General features: G+C 37.1%; 1 protein-coding gene across 1 annotated transcript in view; it reads right to left on the minus strand.

Moving 5' to 3' along the window:
- pax5 (paired box 5) overlaps positions 1-27,418 on the minus strand; it is an 85,794-nt gene that overhangs the window by 27,738 nt on the left and 30,638 nt on the right. The window contains exons 6-7 of the mRNA XM_056481414.1: positions 19,333-19,514; positions 93-222 (exon numbers count right to left, since the gene is read on the minus strand). Coding sequence (XP_056337389.1) covers positions 93-222; positions 19,333-19,514 — 312 coding nt within the window. The remainder of the gene's footprint in view (positions 1-92; positions 223-19,332; positions 19,515-27,418) is intronic.

Raw genomic sequence — 27,418 nt, forward strand, 5'->3', positions numbered from 1 at the left:
GCAAACATCTGAGAAGAAAACAGAAGTGAAACCCTCACAGGGTTTGCTTTTATTTTATCTCTTTTTTTTTAACATATAGATAGTTTTCTTACCGGATACGAGTGGATAAGACTGAGGTCCTGCAACTGTGGATCCCAACTCTGCCCCCGTCTGATTGGCTAAGCTGTTCTTCATCTCCTCCAATCCACCAGCCAGAGACGCCATAGCCGAATAATCAGACGTCTATGGAGAGAAATTATATTAGATGGCTACAATGGAAGAAAAATCCACTTCATGAAAAGAAGTGTGTATACTCCTATCGTTCTGTTTTCTTGTGTGCTTTCTATTCTTTTTTCTGTGTATTATCCGCTCTCTCTCTTTTGCAAAACATAGGCCCAATCCCAGCTATATCCTTTTTTATACTTCTGCCCCTTCCCCGTGGCCCTTGAAACAGAGTGTGAAGAGGAAGGGCTTCAATTTTTACCCCTAAGAAATGGGACAGCACTACCACACCTGTACACGTCATAATTTCGCAATTTCTTACTTCATATGAGATTGACAATGGTGACTGCTGTAGCTATTCCAGTTGTGTTATTTTTTTATATTTATTTTTAGGAAATCACTGAAGGCAACAATATCATGTTATCAAAATGATAAAATGTGGCAATAAGCTTATAACTGTACTGTCCATTTACATCGTGGCAGTATTCATCTAAACAACCAAAAAAACATAAATGTGCGCACATCTGGGATTCTCAAAGGCAGATGCTCGATCAAAAATAAACAGTGGCAAAAGGTCAAAAGAAAATTAGCACACTTGGTTGATTGGTGTGATTATTGTTTGCAGGTATGATGTGTAGAGACTATGGCTGTTTCTCAATTCTAAGAACGAAGAGAACGCACTTGTGTTCTTGTGGAAACGGTCTTCTTGTCCTTGAAAGAACGAACTCGGGAGAGCGCGAGAACATTCATACAACGATTTGTTGTTTTTCCCCTTTTCAAAATATATATATGCATAAAAACAATATAAATATACGACACAATCTCACGGCAATTCGTAACTTTTTGATTTAGTGGCTAATTCGTACGAATTCGTACGATCTAATTCGTACAATTTAGTACGATTTACTAATCCCCCAATGACGGTTGGGTTTAGGGGTGGGGTTAGGTGCCACGCCTCCTTTTTAAAATCGTACAATTTCGTACGACTGAACGCATACGAATTCGTATGAATTAGCCACTAAACTGACAAAACGTAAAATACTTAAGTTTTCTTGTGAGATCAGGCTGAAATATACGTTGCACAATATAAATAAAACAGATTTTAATACGAATTTCAGAAAACAAACACCCTTAATATGTTTATTCCTTTATTAAGATGTCCATGGTAATGTTTACTTTCACCGTTTCATTTAGGGAAACTTCTGAGATAAATAAGTGATATCTCTGAACTTTAATAATAAATCTAAATAAAATGCTGCACTTCCCACCTCCAGTCACAATGACTTCTGGGACTTCTAGAGTGAGATCGGTGCTCAAGTCTGCATTGGTGCGTCCTCGAAATCAAGTTTCACGCATCCTCTGTTCTTGCGGTCTTGAGTATTGGAACTGAACTTTGGCAGCTGATGATGCGAGAACACGAGGACGCAAGACGGCTGAAGAACATATATTGAGAAACAGCCTATTTCTTGAGTTCTCCAATTGTCTTGTTTAACCTAATGAAGACGATGTAGGTCGAAGCGTTGATACAATTTCTGACAGGGTATTCGAGTGTCATTATGAAAGTATGTTGTGAAACTACTATTTTGGAGTTATTATTATAGATTATACATAGCGAAATTTAGCGGTTTTTATTTTAGCGTTGTTTTTGAAGGATGATGTTTGTCGTAAAAATTCGTAATAATGACAAAAAATACTGACAAAAAAATTTGTGTGCAGCCATGCTGCCATTGTAGATTGTGTATTCCGGGAAATTTTCTAACCCCTTGGCTTAGTGTGGTCCTGAAAAATCTCTGTTTCAAGGGTTATCTAGCCCTTCCTTTAGCCTTAAGCCTTCAAGCTAAAGAGAATAGGGACACCCCTACTGTACCATGAATGAGCAAAACAAGGGGTAGAGGGAAGGGGAAGGGGAAGGGCTAAGGGGTAGAATTGGGATTGGGCCATAAAATACCTTGCTCTGGGAATGTTTTGTAGCACGTTTCAGATAACAAATCCACTAAAGGCCTCTGTCTACATTTTTTAGGATCTGAAATATGGTGCTTTTCAATTAAACGTTCTTGTACACATCCATGAGAAGACAGTGCTTGAAATACAGATCACCTATAGAACCACTAACCAAAAGCCTTCTCTAAACCCAACCAATAGTGTTGCAAGCAAACATAAGAGAAAAGTGTACTGCGACCACATAGTTTTACCTTGATTTTACGTTTCTTTTATTTCTTTAGTCTGACTTCACTTAAACCTAAGTGCTCTGCATCATGAGTACAACACCATAACAAGTGAGCTCCCGAGACAACTGAGCACATTGGAAAAAAACACCCATTTGACTGCAGTTTCTAGGTAAAATGAACACTATGGGTCAGTATGATGGCAACCATTTTTGTTCCTTTATACAGCGACCTATTATCAAAGAATAAATTATTATTTTCATGCAGTTCATTGCATAACACAAAATAAATACCACAATAAACGTAGCAGTGCACGTCTTAAATTCTTAATCAAATAAATTTTCCTTAGTTGTCCATCTCCATATGGAAGAAAGTTTTGAGGTTTCACAAAACGCATAATTCCAATGAGCCTGTATTACTAATTGACCAGTAAGCCCCTCCCACTTGAACACTGATGAGCCAATGGCAGTTGAGTATTAGATTCACCGGTGCTAGAACACTATACCTTTAGGTTTCAGTGCCATAGACAAACACTGCTAGATTTTGGTTTGATGGCGTTTATGCTACAAAAATGATAAAACTATATGCCTGATTCTGACACAGTTTCCCAGTATCCTGAGAGGATGAGCAATGGAATTTAAACAAGACTTACCTTAACATCCAGAAGATCAACAAGGATATAAATATTTGTTCTGAGGCATCTCAAAGAAACAATTCTTTTAACTCTACTCTCAATTATTAAATCGCAATCGTTATGTAGTAACACAGCCTCCGCTTCGGGTGTTGATTATTGGATTACTCTGAATGTTGATTATCTGTGAACGTGACCACTGTAACATGAGGTTTCCCCTGCTTACACTAAGATTTGTGAACCCTCACTGCTAAATTAAATAGATATTTCACTCAAAAATTACAATCCCCTTATTATTTATTCCCCCTCATGTGCTTTTAAACCTTTTTGAGGTTTCTTTCTTATGTTGAAAACAGAAGAAGATATTTTGAAGAATGCAATTTGCTGGCACCCATCAACTTCCATAGTATTTTTTCCTACTGTGGCAGTCAAAGGGTGCTATTCTTCAAAATGTCTTATTTTATGAGACAGCTGTTATTTAGAAAACCCTCATTCGTTTATCTGAGTTAGCAACAGTAACTAAGGGGAGCGGGGCATACCAATAAGCCAATTCTGTCAATGGCACACAGGTACATAGTCAAAACTAATGAGTGGCGGTGGCATAGATCCAGGTGATGTATGTGGTCGACCTCAGACTGACCCCCGCTTGTGTGCTTTCATCCCCAATTACTTTCAATGATCTCTGCCCCAGTGATCACCCACAGTGATTCATCTCCATTGGCGGTAATGGGGTTTGTCACTCAGGTGTGAATGTGATGTGATGGCAAGTTTGGGAAGTGGATGTCGCTTCTGTTTTAGTGCAGGAGAAGGTTATTAATAACCCTGATTAGGTTGTGAATTAAATCTCAACAAAATCCTGATGGTCCACCTGCCCCTGCTGTTACCTACAGTTACATGATTACAAGCTATTTCTATCTCTGTTAAAATTCCTGTAAATAAATGCTAAGCTGTGGGTAATTTTGCACTCTTATGGTAGTGATACTAATTTTAGTGAACTGCTAATTTTAGTGGATGTTGTGACAGGATATTTTTATGCAATTTGACTACTTACTTTACATGACAACAGTGTTTTGGTGGCCTGAAAAAAGCAAACTTTAGAAAATGGGGTTCAAAGTGCAAGCTTTTGAAAATGATGTTACTATTGCTGTGTAAACTAGCATCTAGTATGTATAGTCATATATATATATATATATATATATATATATATATATATATATATATATATATATATATATATATATATATATATATATATATATAAAATTATTATTTATATTATTTTAGAATTTTTTATTTTATTTTCACACTTTTTAAAATGTTTTTTAAAAAAATTTTATTTTAAATGATTTTAGCTCTAGAAAATACTTTTTTTCAGCAAGGATGAATTCAATTGACAGTAATGAACTGAAAGTTAAAAAAAGTTAAACTGTTATAATGTTTCTAGTGTCAAAATCAGCATAGAAAGATTTCTGACTAAGACTGGAGTGATTCTAAAGATTCTAAAATATAAATATTTTAAAAATAAATCAGTTTTTATGACATTTCATAGGTTTTTATTGTGTTTTGATCTAATAAAAGATGTCCTGCAAAGCATGGGGATTTCAAAAACATTTTAAGAATCTAAGCAAGTAAAGCATTGGCTATTCATTCATTTATTAATTTTCTTTTCAGCTTGGTCCCTTTATTAATCTGGGGTCGCCACAGCGGAATGAACCGCCAACTTATCCAGCACATGTTTTACACAGATGCCCTTCCAGCCACAACCCATCTCTGGGAAACATCCATACACACTCACTCACACTCATACACTACAGACAATTTAGCCTACCCAATTCACCTGTACCACATGTCTTTGGACTGTGGGGGAAACCGGAGCACCCGGAGGAAACCCACACGAATGCAGGGAGAACATGCAAACTTCACACAGAAACGCCAACTGACCCAGTCAAGGCTTGAACCAGCGACCTTCTTGCTGTGAGGCGACAGCACTACCTACTGCACCACTGCTTCACCCATGTATTTATTTATTTATTTAAATAGGGCACATCATGTCCAAATATGCAAACGTGACTGCAAATACATGGCCTGGATCTCTAAAATATGTAACAAAAAATGACTTTTTAATAATATTTGTGTATTTACTGTGTTTTGATCCAATAAATGCAGCCCTGCTAAGCACGAGACTTTCATAAACATTTTAATAATGTAACCAAGTAAACCATAGGCTATTTATTTATTTATGTATGTATTTATTTATATTATTATTTATTTATTTCAGGCAGCATGGTGGTGCAGTGGGTAGCACAATCGCCTCACAGCAAGAAGGTCGCTGGTTTGAGCCCCGGCTGGGTCAGTTGGCATTTCTGTATGGAGTTTGCATGTTCTCCCCGTGTTTGCGTGGGTTTCATCCAGGTGCTCCGGTTTCCCCCACAAGTCCAAAAACATGTGGTATAGGTTGAATTGGGTAAGCTAAGTTGTCCGTAGTGTGTGTATGTGAATGCAAGAGTGTATGGGTTTCCCAGTGTTGGGTTGCTGGAAGGGCATCCGCTGCGTAAATGCTTAGCATGAGACTTTCAAAAACATTTTAAAAATCTAACCAAGTAAACCAACACCATTTGTGCAATTCTTATTTTTTTTAAAGAGTCACGTCCTTTCCAAATATGCCAATTTGACTGCAAAAATGGCCTGAAACTTTAAAATATGTACAGTAACAAAAAGGGACATTTGTTTTTTCGATACTACTTATAGCCCAAGATTACCAGCAGAAGAGGTTTTCTATAAAATCTCAAAAGATCTGTTATTGAATCCATAATTCTTTACTAGATTTCCAGCCAAACACCACAAATCTGCTAAAATGCCTATCTATTACACAGGGTAAGCAGGGTGATTGTTTGTGTCTGTGTGTCTCCCAGTGACCCTTAAACACCTCAGTGCTCATGAGCACAGCGAGGGCATCAGACTGTGACCTTCCCAATCACAGCTCACGCCGTCCACTCGCTCCCTCTCTGACTCTTTCCCACTGTCTGTTTCTCAGTGTTTCAGCCATTCAGTCCAAAATAGGCATTTCCTCTCTATTTATGCTACCCGCACCCACCTCCTCATCATGTGTGTATGTAGATGGGGAGGTTAGTGCTAGTAATTGGGGATTATGAAGTTTGGCCCTGCCTCTGACAGCAGCCTAGTGAAGATGGATGATTCTCATTTTAGCCTGTAAATGTTGTCAATTCTGAAGCTACGCAAGCCATCAGCGCCCATGATGCACACACACACACATTTCACATATAGACACAGCCCTCACACACACATACACACATCACAGCTGGGGCAAAGATTGGAGAGAGGCCAGACTCTGAAAGAGAGAGAAATTGGAATGGAAAAATGGCTGTAAAGGAATGGGGTTTGTTAAATAAATTGAGACGAAAAGAAGCAAAAGAAAGAAAAATAGAAAAAGGGAACCTAAAAAAAATAACTCTGATTGATTTTGACTAAATAACAAGCACGGAGCGTATCTGAAACTTACTGGAATCCCATTTTAACTGTACTGGTTGTTCTATGGATCTCTCTCCGGGGTCACAGTTTCCTCGGGGGTCGTTTTTGACACAGGCCCTCTGTAATGGCTCTCCTCTCCGCGCACATCAATAACAGATGAGGCCCCTAATCGCGCGACACCAAAATAATTTCACCCCAACCCGCAGCCGCATTTACATAATAGTATTTCCTCTCAGACGCTCTTTCTCTCTTCCATTTCCCTCTATCTCCCTTCCTCTATTTTTCCCTCAGCTTGTACGTATTGTCTCCTAGAAGAGCCTGTAAACGGCACTGTGTGTGCGCGTGTGGGACTGAGAATGACTGATGGGGGGAGGTATTTAGCAGTGCATGCAGTATTAAATGAGCCTGACTGGCAGGGAGGCATTTAGTGGTGATCTCCTCTGGTGCAGAGAGTCGCGCCTCTCAGCGTGTTTTACACACACTGACAATTTAGGATGCTTTTTTTTTTTTGAGACCACGTTGTTTCTGTATAGGGATCTTATAGTTATGGGCAAAGTTAAAGACGAGTCATGACAATTCTTACTCTTATTACAAAAGATATTCTGAAGTATGTTTAAGCAGTTTTTGTTTATAAAACTTAAGTAAATAGAGGACAAAATAAACATTGTTTAAATTATATTTTGTTCACAAAGAGCTGCTGAAATCATATAAAATATTCAGCCCAATCAGGAAACATAACTATTTGAAACTATTCAAACTGCCTAATTCAAATGGGTTGACACAGTGGCTGAGTGGTTATCACTGTCGCCTCACAGCAAGAAGGTCACTAGTTTGAGTCCCGGCTGGGTCAGTTGGCATTTCTGTGTGGAGTTTACATGTTCTCTAGTGGGTTTCCTCCAGGTGCTCCGGTTTCCCCCACAGTCCAAAGACATGCGGTATAGCTGAATTGAATAAACTAAATTGGCTGTAGTCTATGAGTGTTTGTGAATAAGTGTGTATGGCTGTTTCCCAGTACTGGGTTGCATTGGTGGTTCGTTCCGCTGTGGCAACCTCTGATGAATAAGGGACTAATTCGAAGGAAAATAAATGAATGAAGCAATGAATAATTCATACGAATTCATTGCATTTAATTTGATTTTAAAAGGAGGCAAAAGCACTACCCCTAAACCCAACTGTCATTGCGGAATGAGCTATTACAACACAATCTCACGGCAATTCGTAACTTTTTGATTTAGTGGCTAATTCGTATGATCTAATTCGTACATTTTCGTATGATTTGCACATCCCCCAATGATGGTTGGGTTAGGGGTGGGGTTAGGTGCCACGCCTCCTTTTTAAAATCGTACAATTTCGTACGACTGAACTCGTACGAATTGGCCACTAAACTGACAAAACGTAAAATACTTTTTCTCGTGAGATCAGGCTGGCTATTCACACTAAAATGTACAAATGAGATCATAAAATTAAGCCACTAATTCAAAAAGTTATGAATTGCCAGCAGACTTAGTTGAAAATGTTATATAAAAGACCTATAAACTATCACTAAAGGTGAATTCGCATTTACCATTGCTCTTCAAAACTGTGCTGACAATTTCCAGTTTTTCAGTAGGAATCCATGCAATCACTGCACAAACAATAAGCTGTTTTACGAGACGTGTTTTATATTTCAATTGTGTAACCTAAAATTCGCTGACAGACTTTGATATTGGCTTGAGAACGCCAACGTGACTGTGCTAGGACTGGAAATGGCAGTTGGCAGGAAGCACAACAGTTGCTAAGTGGCTGCTAGGCAGTTGCTACAATGTTTATGGCAGTGCTAGATGGTTGCTAAGTAGTTGCTAACATAAACTGGGTTGCTAAATAGCAACCCTCATGTACATGATTGATCAAATCCTTAGTAAGCATTTCCTAGCATATGTTATTGCACTTAGATAATCATTAATAGCATGTAGCTAATAGTTATTAGCATTTGGCTAATCATAGTTACCATGCAAACTACATAAGAAGTCCCATTTTGCTAGCATGAGTCAAACGAGCCATTGCAGTTTTTAAATGTTTGCCAGGTTAAACTTTTTTCTTGCTATGGGGATGATTGACAGCTAAGTGATGATACATCAAAGCTTCTTCCCATTATGATTGATATAAATCAACCCTGATGTCTCTATGACAGTCTCTATAGCTCCTTTCACACATATAGACCTTTCCGGAAAATTGTCTGTATGTGTAAACAGGCCCTTTTTGAAAATACCAGTAAATTCATTCGGGCCATTTTCCAGAAAAAGAAGTTGTAATATTACCGGTAATTAGCTGAAATGCTGCGCTGTGTGAACGCAGAAGAAAAACTGCCAGAAAGAGCGCGCTCACGTTTAGAACGCTCTGATGTGAGATGTCTACTCCGGCCAATCAGAACATTCAGACGCATTCACATCTGCGCTGTTGTTCATAATACTTTAACATCCACAGAATTTGTTATGTAGTCAAATGTGTAAACATTTAGCTGCGGTTCCCACTTCTGCGTTTGGATGTCTCAGGGACAAAAGCAGCTGCATGAATGCCAAAACTATAAATAAAAGTGAAACCATCAACAAAAGCCAGACCTCTTCTATGTTTACAAGCGCAGTTGATTAGAGCTCATTTCTGGTTAATGACATCAGAATTTGCCGGTATTTTGGAATGGATGTGTGAACGGTCTTTTCTGAAAAAATTCTGGAAGGTCCTTGCCTGTGTGAACAGCGCTTTTTTTAATTTACCGGTAAAGTCGTTCGGGAAATTTTCTGGATACTTACCAGTATCACTGTGTGAAAGGGGCTATTGACAGTCATAAACTGGACTTGAACATTATTTAAAAATGGCTTGCCATATTTTATTGAAAATATAATGCTTAATAAGTGTGAAAGGGATAAATGCAAAAATGGCTTGCCATATCAGTAAAAATTATGGAATTTAAGTCAAAAATGGCCTGCCAGTTGTTTAAGTAGGATAACAATATGTTGGCTATCTTTCTTAAACTTAAAATGTCATCTTTTTTTTGCACATTTTTGCACACAGCTGTATGTTTACAAGATAAAATGAAAAAATGTATCTCAGTATTTTGAAAAGTTTCAAATACAGATGCATGAAACTTTGCCAAATTAATAAGAGAACAGCAGCAACAACAAACTGTACTATGGTTTCCAGACCAATTGTTTGGCAATAATATATTATGGAGCTGAATCATTCATTCATTCATTTTTGGCATAGTCTCTTTATTAATCTGGGGTCGCCACTGGGGAATGCCCTTCCAGCTGCAACACATCACTGGGAAACATCCATACACTCTCATTTACATACATACACTATGGACAATTTAGCTTACTTAATTCACCTATACCATGTCTTTGGACTGTGGGGGAAACCGGAGCACCAGGAGGAAACCCGCGCGAACATGGAGAGAGCATTCAAACTCCAAACAGAAATGCCAACTGAACCAGCCGAGGCTCGAACCAGCGACCTTCTTGCTGTGAGGCGATCGTGCCACTGATTATTTGAGGCAAATACCAGAATGTATTAGCTTACAAATCATGCCCTTTAGGCAGTAAGAAAGTATTGTCAGGTCATCACATTTAGGAACCATTAGGAAAAAAGTCTAATTAATACTAATTAATTTGCTCCTGTAATCCTTATTTATATGATTAGGGAAAAAAGCGATTGGTATTTTACTCACAAAATTTAGATTTCAGCTTCAATGTAGAGAATTGTATTTATATAGATATGCTGTTTTAAAGTTGATACATTGGTTTAAGTCATAACACACATGCAAAAAAGCCACTTAAATTAAAATGCATCAAACACAGTCAAGCACAACCGCTTGCATATTTGTTCTGAGCTCTATATTAATATTTACTGCTAAAAGATATATTTTTAAGTAGGTATTATTTCACCATGGCAACCCCTAAAAATAGAAGCATATAAAAAATGAGAGAGAAATTTATTATCTTTTTGAAAATCACATCCTCTTTTTGAATTAATATATATATTTTTCTGTGTTCTCTCTCTCTCTTTCTCTCTCAGTCTGGTTGAGTAATTAGTTCAATGTAAGGGCTGTTGGGCTGTTGATGTATCTCTAGCATAATGTAAGGAGATGGAAAGAGGAAATTCAAATGAAATGACTCTCACGAGCGAGCACTGTTTTATATGCTCCCCCTTGAAGTGCAGGACACTAATTAATAGATCTGCCAGTGCTTAATGGTCCTTCCAGCACCACAAACTGAGAGATGGAGAGAGCAAATGAGAGGAGAAGTGGAAAGAAATGTAAAAGAGGCGGAGAAAGGGAGCAGGAGGGGAGGAAGAGGGATGAAAGAAGAAATTTCATCACTATCTAATAGATATCGCTGGATGGTAAATTTATGGGTGGAGAGAAAAAGAAATACATTTACATTTTATGTTTTCCATCATAGCAGATGCTTTCATTCCATATCACAGTGACTCTGCCAAGTGTGCGATAAGAAGATTGCTGATGATATTAGACACAGGTTTACACTTTCATGAAGATTTTTTTTTCACTAACATTTAGTAAAGGTTTCTGCATCAAATATGTTTCAAAAATAATCATCAGAATTAAATTTATGGCATTTAAAATAAAACTGTCTTTTTTTTGTACATAAAAATTACAATTAACCCAAGTTGTCTAATTGAAATGAAAAGATCTCTAACCTTGATAGTCTATCATAATGCATTCACCTGTCTCCATCACAGAAGAACATGATTTGTTAAAGTTTTTAAGCCAATTACCCAATCCATTAAATCTGAATACTAATGAAGAACTAAAAAAATAAGTCAATTTGAAGAATGTACTTTTTGTCAAAATCGATTTTCTTAACCAAGTTCATTTTTCATTAAATATAAGAATTGCATTGATGAGAATCTTCCTATAAAGTGTAAACAAAGCAAGTGTTTCCACTCAAAACCATCAGTTAGTTTAAAATTCGACCAATAGGGAGATTTTAAGGGCGTGGCTACTTTTACTGCTGAGCCAGAGGGTGTTTAATGATGTCAGACTTTAGCTTGTAGCAAAGAAATTCAGATTTTCTCAAAGATATGACAGCTAAAATTTGAGGATTTTCCAGATAAAGGGAAAATATGTATTTCTGTCCATATGTCTGATGTTACACACAGAAATGATATACTTCACCTATAAATCTGGAAAAAAGCTATTAATAAAGATTTTAAAATATTTCATACCCCTAATGATGGGGATGATTTAATGTATGTAATGTGATGTAAAGCGCATGTATCATGTATGACCACACACCCAAAGCGCTTCACAATCTTAAGGGGGGTCTCTCCAAACCACCACCAGTGTGCAGCATCCACTTGGATGATGCAACAGCAGTCACATGACAATGGCAGCAGTGCGTTTACCACACACCAAGTATACGTGGAGTGGAGAGACAGTGATAAAGCCAATTCGGTGGATGGGGATGATTGAGAGGCCATGATGGAGAGAATTTGGCCAGGACACTGGGGCTACACCCCTACTCTTTATTTCTCCCTACTCTCGGTTTAACGTGTCATCTGAAAGACGGTGCTCACTGACAGTATAGTGTCCCCTACACTTTATTGGGGCATTAGGACTCACACAGACCTCAGGTTGAGTGTCTCCTGCTGGCCTCACTAATACCACTTCCAACAGCAACCTAGTTTCCTCATGATGGAGTGATGTGACTATTGTGTTATTTGTTTATAGCCTTCTATGTATTTCATTAAAAAAAAAAAATCCTCAAAACTCACAAAACAAATAAGGATCTAGCCCTGATTTGTCACTTTTAGTTTATCTTGATGGTCACTTAATGCAAATTAGCTGATTTCATCATATTAAATAATATTATTCAATTCTAATGTTACTACACAAAGCACACTTTTACATTTTATGATAAAACAGATGAAGATAACACTTTACAATAAGCTTGTATTAATGTAGTTTATGTATTTGTATTTATAATGAACAATATATTAATTACAGTATAAATTAATCTGTGTTAATGTTATGGTAATAAAGCCGTTCGTTGCTATTTCATTTTAACTCACAGTGCATAAACTAATGTTAACAAGCATAAATTTGGATTTTAATAATGCATTAGTACATGCTGAACTATAATTAATAAATGCTTAATTATTAGTTCATGTTAGTAAATACATTAACTAACATTAAATAAACTGTGTCCTATATGCATGATGTAATCGTACTATTATATATATCATTAAACCCTTCTAATCTAATCACTTGAGGTAAAAGTGCAATATTAAGTGTCAAGTTCATTTCCTGCCTCTAAGACAAAAACTCAGAGTCAAGCTTTGAATCATTTCTCTCTCCTTCAGCATCATTCACAGGTTAGACTGTCAGTGGAGAGAAAACAACCTGTCAGTCAATCACACAAGAACACTTAGCATATAATTCTCTCGCACTCTCTAGTTTCCAAAAAAACAGACAGCTCAAAATTCCCAGTTCTCAATTTGTCTGACCGCTTGTGCCACAACAAACCTGTCTCACACACACACACACACACACCCAGGGGATGTGGATTGACCCAAAGGTTAATGCCCTGCTCAGTAGCCTCTGACCTTGCCAGCCTCAGAGCTCAGTGGCGAAATGGACAGAGGAATTATGGGGTCTTTCAGTCAAGTCTATAGAACTGTGACACCGGCCTTGTATGTGTGCCTGAATGAATGTGGGGGTGATAGCATTTGAATTTTGAGTGACATCTTTGACTGCCTATTCTTGTGATCGGTTTTATGCGTCGTGTGATCGTCTGGATACAGCTGTGCTTTTGGATTTTATCTGATAAGTGTCAGCATTTTAGCCATACTGCAGGCATTTACAACTACTGCAAACATTAAACCAAGGACTAATCAGATGAGAGGCACTAGGCCCATTTTCAAGTTGGTAAAAACCTCTGGTTTAAAATAATGTGGTAGAAATTTACCATTCACTATTTGGTCAATCGACACTTCATCTATGATTGATTTATCGGTCCTTGGCTTTAAAATGAACATTTTGTCATTACATATGTCCCCCTAACCGTTACTACTACACTAAAAATTATTATTTTTTTGTCTGATTTTGTCGTTCATTTACACAACAATAGTGTTTTAAGGGCCTCAAGACCAAACTTTAAAGTGCAAGTTTCTTAGATGCCGACACGGAGGCTCAGTGGTTAGCACTGTCGCCTCACAGCAAGAAGGTTGCTGGTTCGAGCCCCGGCTAGGTCAGTTGGCAGTTGGTTTTAGTGTGGAGTTTGAATGTTCTCTCCATGTTTGCGTGGGTTTCCTCTCAGTGCTCTGTTTTCCCCCACAGTGATGACATGCGGTAAAGCTGAATTGAATAAACTAAATTGGTGTATGTGTGTGAATGAGTGTGTGTGGATGATTCCCAGTACTGGGTCGCAGCTGAAAGGGAATCCGCTGTGTAAGACATATGCTGGATAAGTTGGCGGTTCATTCTGCTGTGGTGACCCCTGATGAATAAAGGGACTACGCTGGAGTAAAATGAATGAATGAATGAGTTTCTGAGAATTGGTGCCGTGACCCGGATGAGAATGAAGAGGCTGAGTGTAAATGATGCATGTGTGTGTTTAACGTGCACAAGTACAGTATGTGAGCAGGTGTGTAGTGTTTCTTCACACAGTGACGATGCTAACTACTGGCCCGATCATGCATAATACTGCTTGTTTAATTACAGATCTAAATAGGGCATTGTTTTCACAGCATTATTGTCTGTATGCAAAACTGTTTAAAATAATAAAAACTTCCTTTTCAATTCATAGTTGTTGTGTAAATGGAAAAAAAATGTATTTGATTTGCAGTAGAAATAGAAAATGCAAATTATATTGCAATGGCAAAATGAAAGTTTCAGCCACGTTTAACCAACTCATTGTATCCTAGCTAAATAAAATAATAATTCTTCTTCAATTAATTACTCAAAATCCTGATATACACAAAAATATTAAACACTAATATATAACATGTACATCTAGACCACAAAAGCTGTCATAAGTGTCAATTTTTAAATTGGAATTTATACAACATTGGAAAGCTAAATATTAAGCTTTCTATTGATGTTTACTTTGTTAGGATAGGACAATAGTTGGATAAGTTAAATACTTAGAAAACCTTTAATGCTGTTCAAATTGTGCCTAGCAAGACACATTACAAATAAAATGTTTTTAAAATATATACAGTGTACTCTAGAAAATTTACAAAATATCTTCAAGGAAAATGATCTTTACCAATTCAAAAAATTTTTGGCATAAAAGAGAAATCAATCATTTTGACTTATACTTGTATTTCTTTGTTATTGCCAAAAATATACTCACACAAGTTTTGTGGTCTAGTGTAAAAAATCATTTTAAACAAATGCTTCAATCTTTTCTGTATTATTTATCTCCATTAAAGCCCAAAAGGCCAATATACTTCTGTGTTGATTACACGTGGATGGTCCAGTGTAGCTTTCACACAATCGCACACCTTTAACAGTACACTAACGCAAACCCTGACACAAGATCTGTGATTGGTCTGCTTGGTTGCTGTGATAAGTTTGGATGGGGCTGAGAGCTATGGGAGTGGGGCGAGGCCGGAGTGTTTAACAACCAGTCAATAATCTGATCCGACCCCCCAGTAACTCTAACTGTCAGACCATTAAGCAATGTAATGAGTTTCTCAACTTCTTTACTGAGAAAATTGATAACATATTCAACTCCATCGCCTGTGAGCATGTTTTTTTATCTGTTGAACTTTCTCCTTCTGTCTTTCATGATACTGGTCTTTCCAATTTTAATACCGTTTACTCAGATTTTATTGCAAAAACAATACACTCGATGACTTTGTCCACCTGTATTCTTGATTCCTTTCCAACTATTGTCTTGAAGAACTGTCTACCTGTTTTTGTTCCCCATATCACAGCCATTATTAAAGTCTCTTAGTTCAGGGACTATTTCTCCGGCTTTGAAAATGGCGGTGGTTACACCTTTCCTAAAAAGCCTGCTAGTGACACTGCCATTTTGTCCAACTATTGGTCCATTTCTAACCTACCATTTTTATCCAAGGTCCTTAAATGTGTGGTGATGGGCCAATTACAAAATCACCTTCAAGCCAAAAATCTTTTAGAGAAATTTCAATCTGGATTTAGATCTGTACATAGCACTGAAACAGCTTTAGTTAGGGTAGTAAATGACCTTCTTCTAATAGCTGACTCTGGGGCTTGTGGCATTCTTGTCCTGCTAGATTTGACTGCTGCATTTGACATGATTTGCCACAGTGTTTTGTTGGATAGACTACGTAAGTGGGCTGGTTTATCTGGTATGGTGTTTAGGTGGTTTGCATCTTATCTCTCCGAATGCTCCCAATTTGTCAGTCTGGGTGGTCAACGATCACGAATGGTCCCTCTGCATCAGAGTGTCCCTCAGGGGTCAGTTCTTGGTCCTCTTTTATTTAGTATTTAAGTTGCCACTAGGACAGATTATGCAAAACTTTGGTCTTGGTTATCACTGTTATGCTGATGACACACAGATCTACATTAGCACCGTTCCTAATATCACTTCGGCTATGTCAGTTCTATCTGCCTGCTTACAGGAAATCAAAGCATGGATGAAGCAGAACTTTCTTAAACTTAACAGTTCTAAAACTGAGATTTTACTACTCGGCACTCCCACCGTCGTTAACAGGTTTAGTGATTTTAAGCTCTCTGACATTCAATTATCACCCTCTCCCCAGGTGCGCAACCTCAGGGTACTATTTGACGCTCAGCTCAGTTTTGATTCCCACTTCAAGCACTTAACTAAAACAGCCTTTTTCCATCTCCTTAATATTGCATGCATTAGACCATTTCTATCACAACCAGATGCTAAGAAGCTTGTTCATGCCTTCATAACACTTCGTCTTGATTTCTGTAATTCGCTCTTTGTGGGGTTACCTGCAAATTCTCTTAAAAGGTTACAATATATTCAAAATTCTGCCGCACGTGTTCTGACTTATACACCCTCTCGCCATCACATCACACCTGTTCTCCAGCAGCTTCATTGGCTACTAGTTAGGTCACTTATTGATTTTAAGACTCTGATCTTAACTAATAAAGCAGTCCATAGGCTAGCTCCTGATTACATCTGTGATCTTGTGACACTTTCTACTCCTGCTCGCAGTCTCCGCTCTGCTTTGGGTCTTGCCCGGTTCCAGCCATGCTGCAGACTTGCAGGCTTTTTCAAATACTGTACCGTGCGCCAAAATTATGGAATGTATTTCCCATTAGCATTAGGAATGCCGTGTCTCTGGACTGTTTTAAGAAGCTTCTTAAGACTCACCTTTTTAGTAGTGTTTTTAATGTGTGATCTATTGTTATCTTACTTATTGTTATATATTCCTATTTATTGATTTTAGAGTTTTATTGTTTTTGCCTTGTATTACAAGTAAAATGTATTATTATTATTATTATTATTATTATTATTATTATTATTATTATTATTATTATTATTATTATTATTATTAACTCTTGAGTTCCGTAGGGGAGCTCCAGACAGATAGGGGAGAGTGGGGCACAAAGTAACACTTTTTGGTTTTGGCCAAATAATGAACAAAGTAATGGGGTTAGACACACCATAGTTTTTTACCAACAACACACAAGCCTCTCCTACAAATGAACACTGAAAGTATGATCGCTGGACCTATAGTTTTTGTGCAGTATTGCCAGAAGTGCCATGAGTAAAAATGTTACTATTTATCCCATCTGCGGGGCAAGTTGTAACAGACAGAGGGTTAGTTAAGGCTTAGTAAGAGTAACACGTGCTTATAAAGTCAGATTTCACACAATTAATTTAAATTCAGTTTATTTTATATAGTAAATTTCCTCAGTATTTAACTAATTTTTTTAATTCTACATAGAACAGCATGTTTATTTATTTATCTTTTGGATAAACACATTTGGAATTATTTGTATTATTATCCATTATTATATAATGCATTTATTTGCATTATAAGCAATTTTTCAGATAAAAATATTTACTATTTAATATTTACTGCACCATATGTCGGCGCGCTAACCGCTAGGCCATTGCGCCAACATAAGGTGCAGTAGAATGTCAGGGCGTCCCGAGTTCGAATCTCGGCTCGAGGACATTTCCCTACCCTACCCCCCTCTCTCTCTCCAACTTCGCTTTCTGTCTCAAAACTGTCCTATCTAATAAAGGCAAATAAGGCCAAAAATAAATCTTAATATATATATATATATATATATATATATATATATATATATATATATATATATATATATATATATATATATATATATATATATATATATATATATATATATTTACTATTAAAAACATTTTTAATATAAAAGTTCCCAACATTACACTCAAAATTCAACAATTATTTTGTTAGTTTAGTTGGTGTTGGCATTTTGTGGCTTATTTGTAGCACCCAGTTACAACTAACCCCGCTGTGTCGTGTTTTCCTCTAAACTGGCTCGCAGTCACTGAGAGTTCTTTAAATCTTTCAAAATGGTTTCATCTTTTAGCCTAGAAGACGGTAATCACAACAATATAAGATTTTACGTACAGTTGAGGTCAGAATTATTAGCCCCCATTTGAATTTTTTTTTCATTTTTAAATATTTTCCAAATTATGTTTAACAGAGCAAGGAAATTTTCACAGTATGTCTGATAATATTTTTTTCTTCTGAAGAAAGTCTTATTTGTTTTATTTCAGCCAGAATAAAAGCAGTTTTAAATTTTTTAAAACACATTTTAAGGTCAAAATTATTAGCCCCTTTAAGCTATATATTTTTTTGATAGTCAACAGAACAAACCATCGTTATACAATAACTTGTGTAATGACCTGCCTAGTTAACCTAATTAACCTAGTTAGGCCTTTAATTGTCACTTTAAGCTGTATAGAAGTGTCTTAAAAAATATCTAGTCAAATATTATTTACTGTCATCATGGCAAAGATAAAATAAATCAGTTATTAGAAATGAATTATTAAAACTATTATGTTTAGAAATGTGCTGAAAAAATCTCTCCGTTGAACAGAAATTGGGGAAAAAAATAAACAGGGGGGCTAATAATTCAGGGAGGCTAATAATTCTGACGTCAACTGTACATACATTCACAGATTTTTTTTTAAATAAAAAAATATTGAGGATAATAAAAAAAATTGGATTCTCCTGTGTTTCTCATCCAAATTTCCCCAAACTTTTTCCATAATTGGCAGGAAGAAGTCTGCCGACACTGTGGTAAAAACCTTGAAAGCATGCCATGGTTAACCCTGAGCATATACCTTAAAATTCTGTGTTACATTTTACCCCACGTTACTTTGTGCCTCGCGCTCCCCTACTCTTGTTTTGTGTTTACTTTATGATTAAAGTTGTTGAACGTTCGCCAGGTTCCTCACTCTTTCCTTTTTGAATTAGTGTGATTTTGAGCTACTTCTAGTGCAGCTTTGCACACATTTCATATAAAAAACCCAAAAAACTTTGCATATCTGATCCATTAACTTGGCCAGAACAAACATTATGGCATGTGTGTGTGTAACGTTTGCAAACTAATGAACAAGTGTTTGCTACTTAACCCTAAACCTCTAGGCAGTACTGAGTCTTAACCTCGACCAAAAACTCTATAGAGGACACATCGGCACCAGAGGGGTCAAGGCCCCAGCATTAGCTCAGCAAGGTGAAGGGTCAGCGTTAGGCTCAGTATGGGGTGCACAGGTCAACAGCAGGGTTGGGACAGGGTCAAGTAATGCTGGTAGCCAGGCAAGGGCAAGCGTGAGCTTTCAGAAGAGGTGGCAGGATAAACGCCCCTACCCCCTCGGCCCTTACCTGGGAGGGCTTGTAGCTGATGCTGTCTGAGATGGGGTAAATGTCAGGAAAGGGCTGTCGGTCAAAGACATGGTCCAATACCTCGAGCTGCTGTGGTGTGAAGAGTTCTCCTCGCATCTGCTTCCGCAGGAAGTCCCGTCCCGAGTGGCTGTGGCCATTCGCCAATGGAGAATCCTGGAGAGCTGCAGAGAGAGCCAAACATGACGATTACATGAGGAGGTGATAAAGTATAATATGACATTTACAACAGTAGGGAAATGGGGATTTGGGGCCTGGCTTGTGTTCTTCAAGAAACAGTTCTCCCACAAATGAAAATAATCCCATAATTTACTCACCCTTAAGACATCCACAATATATATGACTTTCTCCTTTCACACAAACATAATCACACTTCTTTTCAGCTTTGTAGTGATAGTGAATGGTACTCTAGTTTTTAAAAGTTTAAAAAGCGAATCCAAAATAAAAGGTAATTCATATACAACTCATGTGGGTTAATGAATTAAATGATTGAATTATTCAAATATAATTATTCATATGGGGGCGTCATGGTGGTGCAGTAGGTAGCACGATCGCCTCACAGCATGAAGTTCGCGGGTTTGAGCCTCGGCTGGGTCAGTTAGCATTTCAGTGTGGAGTTTGCATGTTCTCCCTGTGTTCGTGTGGGTTTCCTCCGGATGCTGTGTGTGTGAATGAGTGTGTATGGATGTTTCCCAGTGATGGGTTGCAGCTGGAAGGGCATCCGCTGCGTAAAACATGTGCTGGATAAGTTGGTGGTTCATTCCGCTGTGGTGACCCCTGATTAATAAAGGGACCAAGCCGAAAAGTAAATGAATGAATTAATGAATTATTCATATATTTGTTCATAAATATTTTAATTATTCATATATTATATATTAATTGGTTAATGTAAGGGTATTATTGTTTTCTACTGTATCTATAGCGGGTTATAAAAACCCCTGATCACAGACAGGTCTGATTAAAATTACACAAGAGTCCAACTCAACAGGATTTATTTTCAAATCGACAGGACCTGAATATAAACACCACTGACGTGCACAGCCTGCAGTCAATGGAATAGTCTGCACACAATGAAAACGTCCCAAAATGTCCTGACCAAACATAGTAAGTTATTGGCTTTTCCTGATGGATCTTAGATCTAATTTATTTATTTATTTTTATTTTATTTTTTGTGGAAGGTTACAAATTTTTGTTCCTATCTGTTCTCAAAAATGTACTTAAAATAAACATGTAATGTGATGAAGTCCAGTAATGTGAACATCTTACAAGAGATATCATACCTTTAACTTTATTACTTGAAACTTTGAGTCTTATCAGAAAAAGTATTTTTATTTGAATTACCTGACACCTAAGGTCAATAATAGCAAACCTGTCTGAGGCACTCATCAAAGTTTTGGACCAGAACCCCCTTGGGTTTCAGGTCGAACTTTGGAGTTTTAGATCCAAGTAGACCAGTGAAGACCTCTATTGTGTCTGTCTGAAAGAAGAAAGGCATATACACCTATGATCATTGAGGGCGAGTAAATTATGACAGAATTTTCATTTTTAGGTGAATTGTTCCTTTAATTACATCCTGCCAAAAATGAAATAATAGCAATTTATTTCTCTTTTTTAACATAATGATGAGGTTGGGTACTTTTTTAGAGACGGCCACACAGAGACGCAAGCACACATACAGGCACACAAACACAGATTCCTGGACTTGCGTCCTCTTCTCTGAGTGAGTGTTAAGGCAGCGCGTGAGTCAGTTATTACTGGGCTGTTGAGTTTCTGAAGAGACAATTATAAGAGCTGAGAAAGCTACAGCCCTCAAATGATTACAGGGAGAGAAAGAGAGAGAGAGTGAGAGAGAGAGGGATGAAAAAAGAAGAATAGAAACGAAAATCCCTGATATAGAGCCAATTCATTTCTTCAAAATGCCTCTGAGAGGTTATTCTAGGGAGTTAAAGTCAGAGGCCAGAGCAATCCCACAAGACGAGGGAGAGAGAGAGAGACAGAAAGAGAGATATGGAGGGATATAGAGAGACAAAATGACAGGCAGACAAAGCAGCTATCCAAACATTCCCTTTTCCTCCTTCATTTGAACACAGAAATCGATGCATTTGAATGTGAATTCAGATCCAGTTTACTGCTTTCTATGTTTATTTAAAAGAAAGATCCACTAGTCGCTGGCGGGCTGATGGCATGCGGGTCCCATGTGTCTCTAATACACCTATATGACAGGACTTACCTCAAGAAAGCTTAAACGCTCTCTCTCTCTCCCTCCCTCTCTCTTTGATACACACACACAAAACACACAGAGAGTGTATGATCTCCAGTGTTTTGACCCTCTTAATCCCAGCGGTCAGTGTGTCTGATAGAATTCAATTGATCAATCATGTCTGTGAGATGGCACCATTTCAGCAGGTTTATTGCTTTCCACTCTTCTCAAAGACTGTCCACCAATCGCGCGCACACACACAAAAGACGGCTGAAGGTGTGCACCAGTGCACATATCTTGGTTTAAAAAAATGTCAGTTTGTAAACCGCCACTCTCTGTGTGCTTATGTTGGTGCACATGTATCTTTAGTAACGCATCAGTAGACTGCTATGAGTCTGCTGGTAAAACTGCATTCATATTACATTTATCAATATTTTATTTCAATATTTGTTTTATTACAAGTTATGAGATTGATCTATGCTATGAGATTTTTTGTCATTGGTTTCTCTCTCTCTTTCCCAGCATTCAAGCTTGAATGAACTCCTGATCAAACCTGATGATCAAATCATTATTTTAGAGCATCCAATGAACATCTTGTGCTTCAGTGGCAAGAACTCTGCTCTTTTGTTCAAATGAATTCACTCACAAATGAGTCAGTGATATATATTTGCTTATTGGAATCGTGATCTATATGGGTTGTAAATTAATGAGGGATTAACTGAGGCAGAAAATATTCAAGAGAAATGTGAAAATGAATAAACTGTCAAATCATAGCATTACATTTCAATCTGCACACATTGCATCAGATTTCTTTTTAAGCATTGTTTGCAGTGCTTATAACCAACCACACACATTTCTGCTGACATTATGAATGCGGTAGCCAATTAGTTTTCTCATCATAAACAACAATGTGATGAAAAGTAAAACATTCATTTAGCAGTTTTGGTAATTACAACAGAAGTTTTTGCGTAATTTTTACTGGATTTCTGCCTGATTACGTCTTTAGTTGCAGCTCTCTCATGTAATAATTCCTATGAAATGAATAGTTTAAGAACAATAATATTTTTTATTAAAGGTCCCAAGAAATTAAAAAGAAAGCTTTTTAGATGTTAAAATCAGTATTATTAGTTTTTGGGATATCTACAAGCTAGTGTGCTCCAAAACAGTGACAAAATTTGCGTTTAGATGTTAAGCTGATATAAACATGTGAAGCTTGTAGTTTGTCACTTCCACCTAAATGGATCGACAGATTTATTCACCTCATACTACAGTTCCTCATCAAATCATAACCAATCAAGTGCTCTCTAGTGTCTGACATGCCCCGCCCCCTTCAAGACGCTTTAAAGTTGCCTTTTATTTGAAGCACTTGAGCTCAACCACTCTCACTGGCAGAGCGGTGACAGAACTAAACGCTATTGGCTGTTTTTTAAAAAGTGGAGGAGTTACATATGTCCCACCCTCTCTTCGTGTTTCGTTTGAGATTACGGGCTCTCTTTTAACAATCTAGGCGCAGAGTCTAAAGAGCATGGCGCTAACAGGGTTGTGCTTATTCTCTTAATGAGTTATGGGTGTGTTTTGAGTATAGACTGCATTAAACCAATCAGAGTCTCATCTCCCATTCCCTTTAAAAATCAGTTGTGGCTCGCCATGGTGCATTTACTATTTACATGGCGAATTTTGTAAGTGGAAAAACTGAACGCTTTAGTAGCGAGAAAACAGTTAAACACCATCTGCAGGGCAAGGATAAAGAACAAGACTCTTCCATTCGGCATCATTACTTTCTATTTACTTTACTTTTACTCTTTACTTTACTCTTTTACTTTCATGGAGTAAGGACACGGTGGAAACTCACTCCACTGAAGACATCCATTAGCCTATATATTAAATTTTGCTTGTTAAGCGCAAAGATTTGTTTCAAAACTATTTCTAAATTCAGTTCTAATTTCCAACAAATGAATAAATGAGCAATGATAACAAAGTGATAATAACAAACAATAATAACACACGTCCTGTTCTTATGCCTAGATGCATTTGTCTCCAAAACCTGACAAGTGGACAAAAATAAATATGCATATAATAAATAATACTACTATTAATAATAACATTAGACAAATGCAAATTGTCATGAATAAACTGAAAATAACCCCCCGAGGTGAAGAAATCATGGAGGCAGTGTTTTTATATTTATGTAGAAAATAATCACTTTTGTAACATTGTAATCTATTAAGTTTTTTTTTCATATGTAAAGATATTTGTGTATTGCTGTCCATTACTGTTGTGCTGGTCTGAAAAAAACAGCAAATCATGCCAAACACAACTTGTGCCTTACATCAAACATCGAATAAAAAAGCAAAACCTTTAAAATTGCTGATTCTTGCCCACAAAAAAAAACCATTTCAATTCCTTAGCCAGAGAGCAAGATATTTAATTCAAACTACTAAAAATGAGGCTGAGAAATAAAAATAAGAGTGTGTTCAATAAATTCACTTACAATCACCCAGTGTTGGACAAGTTACTTGAAAAATGTAGTGAGCTAAGCTATTAGCTACACTACTAAAAATGTAGCTTAACTACACTAAAAGCTACCCTCAGGGAAATGTAGCAAGCTAAGCTAAAAGCTACTTTGCAAATGTAGGTTAGCTACATTTAAGCTATTTTTGCAGTTTTCATTTTTAAATCGAAGCAACTTAAATTATCATTCATATCTTATTGATCAGTATAACTGTCATGAATCATATGAGGCAGAATTGTTCACTTCAGTTATTTACTGTAAATAATATTGTACCAAACAGAAACTAATTATGGTATATAATAGCAAAAACAAAAAATCCAATAAAACCAGGTGTTACGCATTTAAAATACTATAGTAGTACGTATTGTAGTATCATTAATAACTATCATGAAATAATAGTAATTACCATAGTATACTTTTGCCTTTACTACAGCAAACTATATATATATATATATATATATATATATATATATATATATATATATATATATATATATATATATATATATATAGATAGATAGATAGATAGATAGATATATATATATATTATAACTCTCCTCCCTCAGTCATTTTTCCATCAAGCAAGTTTCTCGTGTCAGTCCAATGATTGATTTGCTACATCAAAAATGTTTGTTGTCAACAACAAGATGAAGAACTTCTTATTTTAAATAAAGAAGAAGAAATTGCCATTCTCGCCATCATATGGACTTACTTTCATCGGCTAGACACCGGCCTCACAGCTCCGTGAATGTTGGTGCTGTCACTTATTGATCTACGATTGGTAAATGTAGCTTGTGTGGATGCTACTGCGCTACTGCACTAATAAAATAGCTTCACTACTGAAAAGCTATTGGATTTATAAAGTAGGTATGCTACCGCCACGCTACTGAGAAATGTAGTTTAGCTAGTAGTGTCGCTAGCGATGCTACTGCCCAACACAGCAATCACCTATCCAAAAGACTTTCATATAAAAAAGAACTCATAAAATACTTTTGAAAGTTGTGATTTCTTTAAACTAGAACCTTTGTACAGCATATGTAATTTTAAAGATGGAAGCTCTATCCTTCACAACCTTGTTTTCATCCATGGAAGTTTAATATGGCCTTTGCACTAACCACCAACAAAAGTCATAATGTTGTTTCCTCCTAATGTGATCCTTCAGTTGTCTACAAACACCTATATCCCTCTCAAATGACTCATGAAACCATATCCATCGAACCTCAAACAGACTTTTTTGCAGTTGCTACTCAAATGTGTTTATCTGTGATTCTTCTTCATGTTATGTGTGTTGTGACAGTAACTGTTTCACCGTGTCAGTCGCTGTGTGTGAAATGCAATTTCGGACAGATCTGAAAGCCCATTCAGCCATATCGCAAGCAAAAAGGAAGAGAGTTCACAGATAAAGCTATTTTCACCACATTTAAACAAACACACCATATACCGTCAGTTTCATCACAGTTAACCAACCTTCCCCACAGTATGTTTCAAACCTCACAAACCCACAAACAGAATTATTGGTCAGAGGTATTCAGATGTTGGCCCTTTTTCTTTCAGCCTCTGAACCTGCTATAGGGAACCACTCTCTGTAACCACAGACACAATACAGCCCAGCTGCATTCAGGGTTAACCCCACTATTCACACACACACACACACACGCACACACACAGAAGGAGAGCGAAGGAGAGGCATCTTCCTCCTTGCTTCAAAAGCAGAGACAATAGCAACAATGAGATCACCGTTGTGCCCCCTCTGTCTTTTTCCGTCTTCCCGTTTTCCCTCTCTCTTTCTCTCTGGGGTTAGGTTGAAGGTTTTTTGGGGGCAGAGAAAACTGCTTGGTGGATTCCTTGTGCACTTGATACACTTAGTGTGAGTGTGTGTTTGTGTGTGTGTGTGTCAACCTTGACAGATCAAAGTATGAGTCTCTGAAAGGGGGATACCAACCTTTAACAAATCCCACTGTTATCATCTATCCTATCCTCTCTCTCTCTCTCTCTCACTTCCCCTCGCTTTCAGTCCCCCATCTTATTAAAAATTTCCTCCATTCAGAATATTCCACAGAAAAGAAGAGATAAAAGTGGCTGAAATGAAACTGGACAAGAAGTGAACATATTAAACCATCTCCTTTGTGGATGCCACATACTTGGTTTGGTTTTCAAATTATAACAGAATAACAATTATGGTTAGCTTTTTTTGTCTTATTTTCTTTCGGTTGTAACTTTAAAGAAAGGTTTCTTTATTGTTTTAAGGGGCAAAGAGAACATTGTCCGACCCCTCAGCCCCGAACCACAGGCCTCCTGTCTTTCTTTCTTCTAATTCTCTTTTCCTCCACTCCTCCCCTCGTCCATTTCTCCTCCGTTCAGAGAGAATGAACAGACACAATGCTTCTGTTCTAGAGGCCCCGCAAGTCAAGTTCTCTCTTTCAGATCACTTCCCCTGGGTCAAAGGGCATCAGTTGGGCTTTCCTCAAACACACACACACATATGCACACACACACACTAAGTCATCCAGACCCTCTGTTACTTCCTTTCCTGCTTGTGTGCAGCTGGAAATCATAGTGTCTTGCTTCACTAAACATGCATTTTGTCTCCGTCTCCCTTTCTGAAAGCATTACCACTCAGCGTAGAAATTCCTAGTATTACATCGGCACAGTTTACCCGAGTGTGTGAAGAATGTCTTTATTTAATTTCTTACTTTCTAAGGACTGAAATTTCCCAGTTCGATTCTGATTTCACAAGCTCTTTAACTGAAATGTATTTGGGTGCATTTTAGATTTTAAAATCCATTTTGTTTACAAATGAAAAATGTCTCAATGTCTCTGCTAATGCTGAAAATTGCTTCAGACTAATCCAACTGAGTAATACATGTTTCTTTTTTCATTAAACTATATGATCTGGTTAAATGAGAGGCATTTGTTTTCACAACCGTACTACACTGGTTCCACTGATGTTTTTAATTCACTAAAAAAGAACTGACTCAGAACTGACTCATTAGTTAAGACTCATAAGACTCATTATTTGAGGAATCGGCACAAATCAGTATACATTGGTTGTACTGCATGTTTTTGAACAATTATTGGATTATTGGTAACACTTTAGATTAGGTCACAATTCACGTTACTAACTACTAGATTATTACCTGCCTTTTATTAAGATATAAATTGCTCATTAGTAGTTATATAGTATGATTTTATTCTGCATCCTTAATGTTACCCAAAACCTGAATCCCAACTTCCATTTTACTAGTTATGAACAAAGACTATAGAATACACAAGACATGTCACTCGTATATATTTGAGTAGGAAAAAGTGTAACGGTCAATATGGCGAATGTAGCCCCGCCTACTAGTACAGGAGCC

This window comes from Danio aesculapii, chromosome 1 (genome assembly GCF_903798145.1).
Source record: "Danio aesculapii chromosome 1, fDanAes4.1, whole genome shotgun sequence".
Classification (NCBI taxonomy): Eukaryota; Metazoa; Chordata; class Actinopteri; order Cypriniformes; family Danionidae; genus Danio; species Danio aesculapii.